The sequence below is a fragment of the Quercus lobata genome, chromosome 6 (assembly GCF_001633185.2).
Source record: "Quercus lobata isolate SW786 chromosome 6, ValleyOak3.0 Primary Assembly, whole genome shotgun sequence".
NCBI classification, from domain to species: domain Eukaryota; kingdom Viridiplantae; phylum Streptophyta; class Magnoliopsida; order Fagales; family Fagaceae; genus Quercus; species Quercus lobata.
Genome location: NC_044909.1, coordinates 34808933 through 34821162, shown reverse-complemented (window position 1 = coordinate 34821162; position 12230 = coordinate 34808933). Strand labels below are relative to the sequence as shown.

General features: G+C 40.7%; 2 protein-coding genes across 2 annotated transcripts; one reads left to right on the top strand and one right to left on the bottom strand.

Moving 5' to 3' along the window:
- Positions 1-2732: 2732 nt before the first annotated feature.
- LOC115950173 lies at positions 2733-3515 on the bottom strand. Its single transcript, XM_031067414.1, has one exon. The coding sequence runs from the start codon at positions 3513-3515 to the stop codon at positions 2733-2735; it is 783 nt and encodes a 260-aa protein (XP_030923274.1).
- Positions 3516-5342: 1827 nt separating this feature from the next.
- LOC115950172 (CDK5RAP1-like protein) lies at positions 5343-9989 on the top strand. Its single transcript, XM_031067413.1, has 3 exons — positions 5343-5722; positions 7024-8081; positions 9067-9989. Exons 1-3 carry the CDS (start codon positions 5343-5345, stop codon positions 9576-9578), a joined length of 1950 nt encoding a protein of 649 aa, XP_030923273.1. The 3' UTR covers positions 9579-9989.
- The last annotated feature ends 2241 nt before the right edge of the window (positions 9990-12230 follow it).

The window sequence follows — 12230 nt, the reverse complement described above, 5'->3', positions numbered from 1 at the left end:
TTCTACCAAAATGACTCGAGGAAGGGGCTGAGCCGAGGAAGTAGCCAACATCGCGAGAGAATCGGCGTGGGTGTTTCCACTTCTGGGTACGTGCGTCAAGCGGAAGTGATGAAAATGGGTCTGCAAGTACTTAACCCGAACCAGATACTCTTTCATTCTCTCGTCCTTTGCCTCTATGTCTCCATTTACCTGTCCCACAATGAGTCTCGAATCCGAGAATATGTCCACGGCTTTCCCCCCCATTTTCCGGATCATCCGCATTCCTTCCAATAGCGCCTCATATTCGGCCTCGTTGTTTGTGGACGAAAATCCGAGTCTCAATGACTTCTCTATGGTTATCCCTTCAGGTGAGTGCAGGACAAGCCTTAACCCTGAGCCCCTTTGATTCGCTGCGCCATCAATGTATGCTTTCCACCAAGCGTGTCCATGCGGAGAAACTGTGCTGATCACCCTTTCATCAGCCCCTAGTAATACCGATATTTCTTTTCCTTCTAGTGTGGGCTCCGCAAATTCTGCCACTAGGTCAGCGAGGACCTGGCCTTTTACAGCGGTGCGAGGCATGTATCTAATGTCAAAGGTACCCAAGATCGTTTCCCATTTCGCAATTCTGCTTGTGTAATCGGTGCTGCGCAGGATGGACTTTAAGGGGAGTTGAGTTAACACTACAACAGTGTGTGCTTGAAAGTAGTGAAGAAGCTTCCGTGTGGCCTGTACGATGGCCAAGATAGCCTTTTCGAGGGGAAGGTAACGGGTTTCTGCATCTTGCAGTGATTTGTTAACGTAGTAGACCGGTCGTTATGTGCCGTTGTCCTCTCGGATTAGCACCAAGCTTACTGCATGTGGGGCTACTGCAATGTAGGCATACAAAACCTCGTCGGCATCGAGACTGGACATGATCGGTGGTTGGGCGAGGTATTCCTTTAGCTGTTGGAAAGCTATAGCGCACTCCTCATTCCACTCAAATCCTTTCCACTTGTGTAATAGGAGAAAAAATGGCCTGCATCTATCTGCTGAGTGCGAGATGAAACGGTTTAAAGCAGCTATCATACTAGTAAGCTTCTGGACCTCTTTAGGATTCCGAGGAGGTTGCAAGCTATGGATGACTCTTATTTGGTCAGGGTTAACCTCAATGCCTCTGTGAGTCACCATATAACCTAAGAATTTTCCTGATCCCACTCCAAATGAACATTTGGTTGCGTTCAGCCGTAGTTTATACTTTCTCAATATTTGAAAAACGTTGCCGAGGTCTTCAATATGGTCGGGAACCAACTTACTTTTAACCACCATGTCGTCTATGTACACTTCAACGCTTTTACCCATCTACTGTTCAAACATCCTGGTCATCATCCTTTGATAGGTAGACCCGGCATTCTTCAGGCCAAAAGGCATCACCTTATAATAATAATTCCCCACTGGGATGACAAAGGCAGTCTTCTCTTGGTCTTCGACTGCCAAGGGTATCTGGTGGTAGCCTTGAAAAGCGTCTAGAAAACTCATTCTAGGATGTTCGACAGTTGAATCTACCAACCGGTCTATCCGGGGCATAGGGAAAGGGTCCTTTGGGCACGCCTTGTTTAGGTCTGTGAAGTCTACGCAGACCCGCCATTTCCCACTCTTCTTCCTTACCACTACTGTGTTGGCTAACCACTCGGGATAGAAAACCTCTTTGATAGCCCCTGCCTTCTTCAATCTTACGACCTCTTCCCTCACGGCGTCGGTATGCTCTTTCGACGGTCGTCGAGGAGCTTGCCTCTTAGGTGTTATAGCCGGATTCACATTAAGGCGGTGGCAGATGAAATCTGGGTCGACCCCGGGGGCCTCATAGGGGTCCCAAGCAAACACATCTACATTTTGTCGGAGGAAAGCAGTCAGTGCTGACTTCTCCTGGGGTGGTAATTCCGAACCAATTTGAAAAAACCTCTCAGGGTCAGATCCGACAAGTACTTTCTCCAACTCCTCACAGTTCACCTCCATGGTCGGTCTTCCACTGCCCGCAATTGGGACCATAGTCATTAATTGCTATAAGCCGTTCTCGGCAGAAGTGGAAGGTTCGCTATTCGGCCGTCTTGAGATTGCCGACACCATGCATTGCCTAGCCATTCCCTGGTTCCCTATTATCTCTTTGATCTGACCCCTTGACGGATATTTCACTTTTTGGTGCAAGGTTGACGACACAGCCCCTAGTGCATGAAGCCATGGCCGGGCCACGATAGCTGTGTAAGGGGAGTATGCATCTACGACGATGAAGTTCACTTCTACCACATCTGAGTCTGTTTGCACAGGCAACCTAATCATGCCTCTCGGGATGACGATCTTTCCTTCAAAGCTAACCAGGGGGGAATCGTATGGCGACAGGTCTCCCTGCTTCAAGTTCAGCCTCCTATACAAGTCCGGGTACATTACCTCCACGGCGCTGCCTTGATCGACTAATACCCTTTTCACATCATAACCTCCTATTCTGAGCGTCACGACTAGGGCATCTTCATGGGGTTGAATAGTTCCTCGCTTATCCTCCTCCGTGAACCCGATTAATGGCGTGACACTCGCTCTGGCTCTCTTGGATTCCCTTTCGTCTGGTTCCGTCGGGAATCTGCCCACTGACATTACTCTAAACGGGCCGAAGCCGATTCTCCCAGGTGCGGCAAGAATGACATTTATCGTGCCTAGGGGTGGCCTCAATGCGTCATGTCCGGTTTCGACATTTGACTGTTCGGGGCGGTGTAATAAATGCCTCAACTTTCCTTCTCGGACAAGCGATCCAAATAGTTTTTCAGATTCCTGCAATCGTCGGTGGTGTGACCGGGCTCCTGATGGTACGCGCAATATAGATTCTGATTGCGTTTTGAGGGGTCGCCTGCCATCCTGTTCGGCCACTGAAAGAAAGGTTCGCACTTCATCTTCTCCAGGATCTTGTGCAATGGTTCTCGGAACACAGCGTGGACTACCTGAGCCCCAGTAGGTCCGGACTGTTCCATGTAATCTCTTCTCGGCCTGTTACCACTGCCAAAGCTGTCCGACCTGAAGTCCCTCCTCTCCCGAGGGACAACCTTTGCTTTACCCTTCCCAATCTGCTGGTCCTCCTCGACCCTTTTGTATTTGTCTATTCTGTCCATGAGTTGTCGCACACTGGTGACTGGCTTCCCGGTGAGGGACTTTCTTAAACCATACTCTGTCGGCAGGCCCCTTTTGAATGTACTAATGGCGACGTCATCGTAGTTTCCTTTTATCTCGTTGTACATTTCCCAATATCTGTCCGAGTAGGCCTTCAACGTTTCTCCTTCCCGCATGGACAAGGATAAGAGGGAGTCGAGGGGCCGAGGGACTCTAGTGCTGGTGATGAAGCGGGAACCAAAGGCCTGCGTCAGCTGTTTAAAGGAATCTATGGAATTCGGCGGAAGGGCATCAAACCATCTCATTGCCAGGGGTCCCAAGCTGGATGGAAACATCTTACACATTAACGCCTTGTCCCTGGAGTGAACGACCATCCTCTGGTTGAATTGGCTTACATGCTCCATCGGGTCAGTTCAACCATTGTATATGGCAAACGTCGGCTGATTGAACCGTCGGGGAAGCACTGCCCTCTCTATTCTACGTGTGAATGGCGACTGGGAGATGCGATCCAGGGCCTTGCTCATGGCGTCATTATCCAGGCCTTGGTAAGACGGGCTTTTGTGGCCGCGTTTGCGAGGCCGTTCTTCCTCATAGGAAAAAGTCTCGCTCGGAGGGGTTCTTGACCTTCGTCTGTATTCTCCATCCTCACCACTGCTAGTGTCTGAGCCGGGTGAAGGACGTTTTCGCTGTGATCGGCGCAGCTTTTTCTTCATATCATCAACCTCTTGTTGTAGAGCCTTTCGATCGTTTTGCTTATGGGATGCATGATCCTTCCCTTTTGAGCGGCTTCTACTCGTGTGAGAGGTGTTCACGCTGCCCTCTCGTTGGTTGTCTTGGTCCCTCGCTCGTTCGAGATTTAAAAAGTTGTCCTGTCGTTGAGATTCTGCACGTCCGGTTTGGCATGGACCTGATCCTTCCATCCCTTATTGTTTCACTTATCGAGACACAAGTTCTCCCCACAGACAGCGCCAATTGTAGGGGCGGAGTTTGGGGCCCAGGCCCAGCAAGCGGGCGATTCTGGTCCAAAAGACCCTCAACAATGAATTTGTAGAGAGTGGGTCGTAGAACTAGGCCTTGACAGAGTAGACGTAATTGTTAGTAAGCCATGCAACCATTTGAACGTGCGAACGTTTCATTAAGTTTCCTGGGAGAACAGTTCATGGATTGTTTCTTATGCTTTGTTTACAGAACTTCTCTCTCTCTCTCTCTCTCTCTCTCTCTCTCTTTTCTTCTCCTTTCTCTCCCGTCCCCTTTAGTCATGGGGATTTTCTTCTCTTATATAGCGTCCTTCGATTGTTTATGGCCCTACACTTGTTAATCATCTGGACCTCTACTTGAGTGCCTGTCCCATAGGACATCCTCCTTCTTTTATGTGAGTTGCACTGGCCAAGATAATATTGTTCTCCTGTCCCTTCTACATTAATGCGACTGGAAAAGTAGCTCCCTTGCATTTAATGCGGCAGTTGTGGTTGCCCCCTAAACGTCTAGCATTCCCCTTTGATTTGGGACGGTTTCTCACCATGTAAAGGGTGTGAATTGGACTCCCATTTGGTGCGTCCGAGGAGACACTCCTCCTCGGACCCCCTTTAAACAAGCCCGACCCAACAGGATTGGGTTGGGAGTCCTCTGGCCGTGTCTTCACTTCCTGGTATGGTTGGGTTCCGCACGAGTACCAAGGCCCACTGTTGACTGATGATTTTTACCCCCACAGATCATATAGTAAATAATATCCTATTAATACAAAATTTGATATATATATATTAAGAGTGTAAAGAACATGCAATTCAATAATTAGATTTTCAAAACATGTAGTAATGTTTATTTTATTGAGTAAGATTGCAGTCTAAAACTACAACTAATTTTGTAGCTAAACTTTGTCTAGCTAAAATATTCTCAACGTACAACATTCTAAAACAAGGATGAGTGGATGGTTGGTACTCATCAAAATTGACTTGATTTTGAAAATTTTATGCTTTTCACAATAATCTTTTAATGTATGCTTCATTTCCATATTCATTATTTTGTTAAAATTTAAATGAAACATGAGATCTAAGGATAAAATTGATTTGATTGTGAAAATTGATGGACTAAATTGAAATTTTTTTAATATTGGAGTGACAAATTTCAACATTTTTCCAATAGTTGGGGCACCATATGAATTATTTAAGTCTTTTCCTTTATTTATTTGTGAATTCTACAATACGTCATGTCGTTTACCTATTCTCCGTAAGATGGGCTACTTGCTTCGAATGCCTGATTTCGGCCCATCGTGGCCCATGATCAAAGTCGATTCCCTATCCAAATTCCAAGTCTCTCAACACAAAGCTCACACACACACTCTCTCTTTTTCTTCAATGGCGTCGTCGTTCTCCTCCGTCCTCAGCCACAGTCGATGCGGCTTAAGTCTCAGGCTTCTCTCCGGAAAGAAGCCCCAGGCTTCCTTTTCCCGGTGCTTCCACCACCGCACCCGACGGACACTCCGAAAAACCATTCCTCTCACTCTCACTCTCACTCTCTCCAGAAGCTTCTCCCAAGCCCAACTTTCGGAGGGCCCAAGCCTCCGCCACTTCATCGCTCAAGCTTCTCTCACCGCCTCCGAAGCCCAGCCCAAGTCAGTAACATTTTATTCCAATAATGTTTTGACTTCATTTCGAATGAATAGCTAAAATGCGCTAATGGGAATGTAACTTAGTATTGAGCTCATTTGCTAAATTATGGTTGAATTGTTTGTTTATATGAAGCTTTTTCTAGAAATCTAGTTCTTTCTTGCTCTTCTAGGAATATATTATCTTCTTTGAGCCATTTGCTGAGACTTAAGTTATGGCATTTTAACATGTTACAAACTTACAACTTAATGAATTTGTAATCTTGTCATTGTGGGTTTGTTAATATAGAAAAGCTTAGATACTTCCAGCTCAATAAAGATCTTACCATGTGAATGTTATCCTTCTTTATTAGACTATGACTTTGGATAGAGTAGAATTGAGGAAAAGAGTACATTTGGCTGACCCTAACTAATCTGTTGAGGATCCTTAGCCGACCTCAAAAAAAATTGGGACTAAAGCTTTGTTGTTGTTGATTTGCTAATGAATTAGCTAAAGCCAGAACCTTTACTTATTTTCTTGGTTGCTTCTAAGAGTGAAGTGACATTGGAAAAATCATATTCAAAATAATCTGCATTGGTGTTAGAACAATCTTATTTCATTTCACTTTGATATTATTATTATCATTGTCAATATTGATCTGCTGTAGCACCAACAACTTCTAGCTCAAGTGAAACTTCCTTATCCTACAATAATGGGTTGGAGGGTGAGATCGTGTTTTCAATGCTGTAATGTTCTCTGACTTGGCTCTATATATGCGATCACTCAAGGATACCCTGTGGTAATTTAAAACTAACCTAGTATTTTAAATTCCAAAGATAATCTGAGTTTTGTGTTTTGTTTTTTGTGGTTGGACAAATGATATGTAAACTGCACTTTGAAACTATACTTTGAACAAAATATATGATACTAAGCGCAAACATAGATATACGTTGGGGCATCCCCTAATACATGTGACCTACCCTAATTGGTCTGTTGGGGATCCATAGTCAACCCAAAAAATTTGGGACTTAGGCTTGGTTGTTGTTGTATTCCTTAGTTTTATGAAAAAACAACCACAATAAAACACAAACCAATTAATCTTCATCCACATCATCTTATTTTTGTTTTTGGTAACTAGGGGAGGGAGGCTCCAATGGCTTTCTTTATTTCCTTTATTGTTTTTACCTCTGGACTCGTTTTCCCCATCATCAGCATTCTCTGCACAGGAATTGTTGCATGCAAAGCTTCTGATACTCTTTCATCAAAATTGCAAATGATGCAAACTGTATCTCATACCTCTACTTTTTTTTCTTAACTATCTGTCTAGCCAATTGCCTGCTTCAGAAATTACTTCAAGAGGGCGTATCTATCATGAGACTTATGGTTGTCAAATGAATATTAATGATATGGAGATTGTCCTATCGATCATGAAGAATGCCGGGTATAGTGAAATTGTGCATGATCCTGAGAGTGCAGAACTCATTTTTATCAACACTTGTGCTATCAGGGATAATGCAGAACAAAGGGTGTGGCAAAGGCTTAATTATTTTTGGTTTCTTAAGAGGCACTGGAAGAGCAATGTTGCTATTGGAAGGTCACACTCCATCTGCCCTCCAAAAGTAGTTGTCTTGGGATGTATGGCTGAGAGGTTAAAGGACAAGATACTAGATGCAGACAAAATGGTTGATGTGGTCTGTGGACCTGACGCTTACAGAGACTTGCCACGATTGTTAGAAGAGGTAGACTATGGCCAAAAAGGGATCAATACTCTTCTTTCACTTGAAGAGACTTATGCTGACATTAGCCCAGTTCGAATCTCCAAAAATTCAGTTACTGCTTTTGTCTCAGTGATGAGGGGTTGCAATAATATGTGCTCATTTTGCATTGTTCCTTTCACTAGAGGCAGAGAGCGTTCACGCCCTGTAGAGTCAATAGTGAAGGAGGTGGGAGAGCTTTGGAAAGAAGGTGTGAAAGAGATAACAATTCTTGGCCAGAATGTAAACAGCTATAATGATGCTTCTGGAGATGAAAATGAAGTTGAACCAGGAACTAATTGGAGATTAAGTGAAGGCTTTTCCAGCACGTGCAAGGTGAAAAAAATGGGTTTACGTTTTTCTGATCTCTTAGATCGGCTTTCCACAGAATTTCCTGAGATGCGGTTCAGATACACATCCCCACATCCTAAAGATTTCCCTGATGATTTACTGTATCTAATGCGAGAGAGACATAATATTTGCAAATACATCCATTTACCTGCACAAACTGGGAATAGCGCAGTACTTGAAAGAATGCGTCGGGGATATACCCGAGAGGCGTACTTGGATCTTGTGCAAAAGATACGAAGAATTATTCCAGATGTGGGAATAAGCAGTGATTTCATATGTGGTAAGTCTTGCCAGATTCTTGGAATTCATGTGTGAAACTTGGGTTGCACTCTAGTGTAGAAAGAATTTCATAATTAAACTGTTTGTTACTTAAAAAAAAAAAAAAAAAATCATAATTATACTGTTTGATTGAATGGGTTTCTAAATTTTGACACTTTACATACTTTAAACATATCTTCTATGCAGTTCAAATTCTTGATAAAAAATAAAGGGATAATTACACTTATACCCACTTGTGGATTAAGTTGCACTTGACCTACCTGAAGTTTAATTCCTTAATAAAAATTGGTCTGAAATCGTTAAAAAATTGCATGTTTAAATCACATTATTTGAAAAGGAAACGCAGAAACAAACTAGAAATCTCATCACAATCTGAATTAAATTCAAATACAATTCATCTCAAGTTGGTGGAGTGCAACTTTTAAAATAATAAGTTGCAAATCAAATTTGATTCAAACCACAGGTGAGTAAAGTGTAATTAACCTAAAAAAAAATGATGTAATCACAGCCATTTTGGAAATGAAGCTTCTTCAACTGGACACCTTTATTTATTTACTTTTTTTCATTTATACTTCAAAAGAACACAAGATATCAGATTGCTAATCATGTGATGATTTCTATCTTTTCTTTAATGCTACTAATGTTAATCAAGTATTGGCCTATAGCCCTATGCACAAATTCCATATTCATTCTCAATTTTCAGCTTAATACAGTGAGTTCTTGACAGTTTGTCCAATTTTTTATTGTAAATCTATTTTGAGCACTAAGTAGTGATTTGCTGTCACTGATACATATCTTGGCAGGGCCATTCCTGGTGCTGGTTCTTCTTTTTTTTTTTTTTTTTTTTTTTTTTTTTTTTTTTGATTGTATTGATGTGATATTTTCAAGGATATGAGTAAATACCTGTTTTATCCTCTTACTCATTATTGTGAAAACTTGGACACATTCCTCACTTCCCTATGCATACATTTTATTCCTTTTTACAGGTTTCTGTGGAGAAACAGAGGAGGAACATGAAGACACGGTAACCCTTATTAAGACTGTTGGTTATGATATGGCATACATGTTTGCATATAGCATGAGGGAGAAGACTCATGCCCACAGAAACTACATTGATGATGTTCCTGAGGAAGTCAAGCAGAGGCGACTGACCGAACTAATTGAGGCTTTCCGTGAGAGCACAGGTCAATGTTTCGACTCCCAGGTTGGAACTGTCCAACTTGTGCTGGTTGAGGGACCCAATAAGAGAGCTCCTGATACAGAGCTTATTGGCAAGAGTGATAGAGGCCATAGAGTTTCATTTGTTAATCTGCCAGTACCACATTGGGATGATGATTTTAATGGAAAACGGAATCCCATAGTTGGTGATTATGTGGAAGTTCGTATATTGAAGTCTTCCCGAGCATCACTCTTTGGAGAGGCACTTGCAGTAACTAAATTGAGTTCATTTTACAACTATCTGGGTGAAGAAGCTGTTGCTTGTGAAAGCAGAACTTGAAACATCATGGTTTTTGAAATGAAAATTTACGAGATTATTCTTGTTTGGCAATGTGCAAGCAGATCCTTACTGGGGAGCTAAAACGGTGAGGCCTTCTTGGGTCACAATGATGTGCTAAATTGCTCTTGCCTTGAAAATGGTTTAGGTGCAGAGACTAAGGTACAAAGTCTTTGCTTTAATCTGTCAAAAAAAGAAAAGAAAAAGTCTAGCTTTGAAATTATCACTAATAACTTGAAACTTCAACATCGTATAGAGATGCAACGTTATTTTTTGTTCCACCTTCAAATGTCACTGATAGAGCTCAGATGGAAGCATATGCAGGTTGACAATTGTAATTTGCATTCCATCAACTTTTTTGCTCAGGCACTTATTTGTTCCTTTAATGTGGATCTTGTAGATAAATTTATGAAACTTCTTATTTATATGAAAATCAAGAAAATTCAAAGTCAGAAATATTCAAAGAAATGAAGGGTAAAGAGAGCTTCTAATTTGAGAACCTTTTGTGAGTATGCTTCTTTTGCTGTACATGATGGAGTCGGCCATGTCTATATATGAAAAACAATTTATTTGAAAATGATGGAAAAAAAATGAAAGGTCTCGATATTTCTTCATACATGTCAATGCGATGGAAAATAAAATATATATGTTATGTATCTGCAAAGTTTGTCAACTTTTTCAATAATGATATGAAGAAAGATGTCTTTGTTGACAATAATTTTTTAATTTTTAATTTTTTAATTCAAATCCTATAATGAATTTGCTTTTGAAATTTGTGTCCATTTCTCTATGTTTATGTAGTTACTATATAATCCACCCATATTTTTTCCGAATAAAAAGCTTTATTGCATACAGAAACAAGCCCACAAAAGCTTGAGTGCAAGCCTCTTCTTCTCCTTCCTTTAGAACAGCAATAGGAGTTGAGGAGATGAGAATATCCCGAGCAGTTACAAAAAAAAGCCCATTTACCTACACTACTGAATTACGTGCTCTAATTAAGTGAGAAGCAGTCACAAAACAAAGCCCATTTAGCTACCCTATGGACTACTGAATTACATTCTATAAAGTCTAACTACGTGAGAAGAATTCCGAAAAAGATTTACTTTTAAGGTGAAGTTTGACTTCAAATATGTTTGGGTCAAAACATCAATACGAAAATAACATTAATCCTTGTTATGTGCAATGCACATGACTTGTTTAACTTAATCAATCAAGTAAGTTATGTACATTACACATGATGAGACACATATCATTTTCGTATTAGTGGTTAGAGTTTAAGGTTATAAACATGTTGGAGCCAAACCTTTTCCTTTACTTAATATAACAAATAATATTGTCTATTGACCAATATTGTGTTTGTGCTTCCTTAATGTCTTGGAGCCTTGGATCATTACACGAGAATCGCCTTCCAGGATCAATGAACTATATACCCTGTCTCTTTCACTTTTCTTTTAGCTAGCCATCATCTAGATTAGGAGTTTCAACCTGTATCTTCAACTTCCACATGATTATCCACTCCAAATTACTAAGTGGGCCTGAATTTAAAAAAAAACAATTCTTTTGGTCAGTCCAATGGGCAGGTGAATTGTGATTGATTCGGCTCCAATGAAGTGTATTTTTCATTTTGTCTACGGAGGCTATAGAGTCTCAAAATTTCCGTGATTATTCATTTGACTAAACAGAGATGGTAATTGGAAAATCATTAGCAACGATACAATAATGTGTCACCATCTGGAGCTTCACTTCCTAGTAATCCATGATCATGATCAATATGACCATATCATATGTATGGCCCATGTTGCATTAAGCCTAAGGAATGTATGTATATTTATAATTAAAGTGGAACTCGATGGTGGTCTGCGCAGTGCGCACGACCACATACTTTCACATTGCAAAGAACCAGACCACTTGCCTCCCTTGCAAGCCATTCATTTGATATATATATATATATGCTGCTGAGAGGAAAACGAAAATCACTTGAAAAATGCGTTTTGGGGGTCAAAAAGACATAACTCGTTCCTCTAAAAAACATGGCAGTGCAAGTGCGAGCGTGTAGAAGATGAGAAGTGGGTGGTGGAAACTGTGGTAGTACTAAGAATGATGAAGACAAGACGATAGTTTGGATTGTCCCAAGAAATACCGTGTGGAGAAGAAAAAGAGGCTGACAATTTCGGCGCCCTTTATTGGCCCAATAGCAATTGGCTACCACTGCCAGCCCGTTTGACTCTGAATTTCAAGGGGAATAATTGGATAGTCTTTCGGTATTAGATTTTTTATGATCTCTCTACATTTACTTTTACGTTATGTTTAACAGATATTTTTATTTAAAATATATTTTAAATGAAAAGTTCATATTCTCTCATTCTTACTTTAAAAAAAATAAATGTAATTATTTTGATAATCAAGATTAAAAAAAAAAAAGAGAGGATATAGCCTTTTTTTTGTTAATTTCCAACATAGGACTCCTCTCTTCAAGAGATGATTTCTACGAAAAATATGAAATTTGTCTCTCCAAAAAAAAAAATGTTAAAATTTCCTAAATAAATTTTTTAAAAATATTGCTATTTTATAAAATATTATTTAACAAAAATGACCCAAAAAAAGGAAAGAGAGCATGTTATTTTTTAATTTTTTTTTAATTAAAAAAAGCAATAT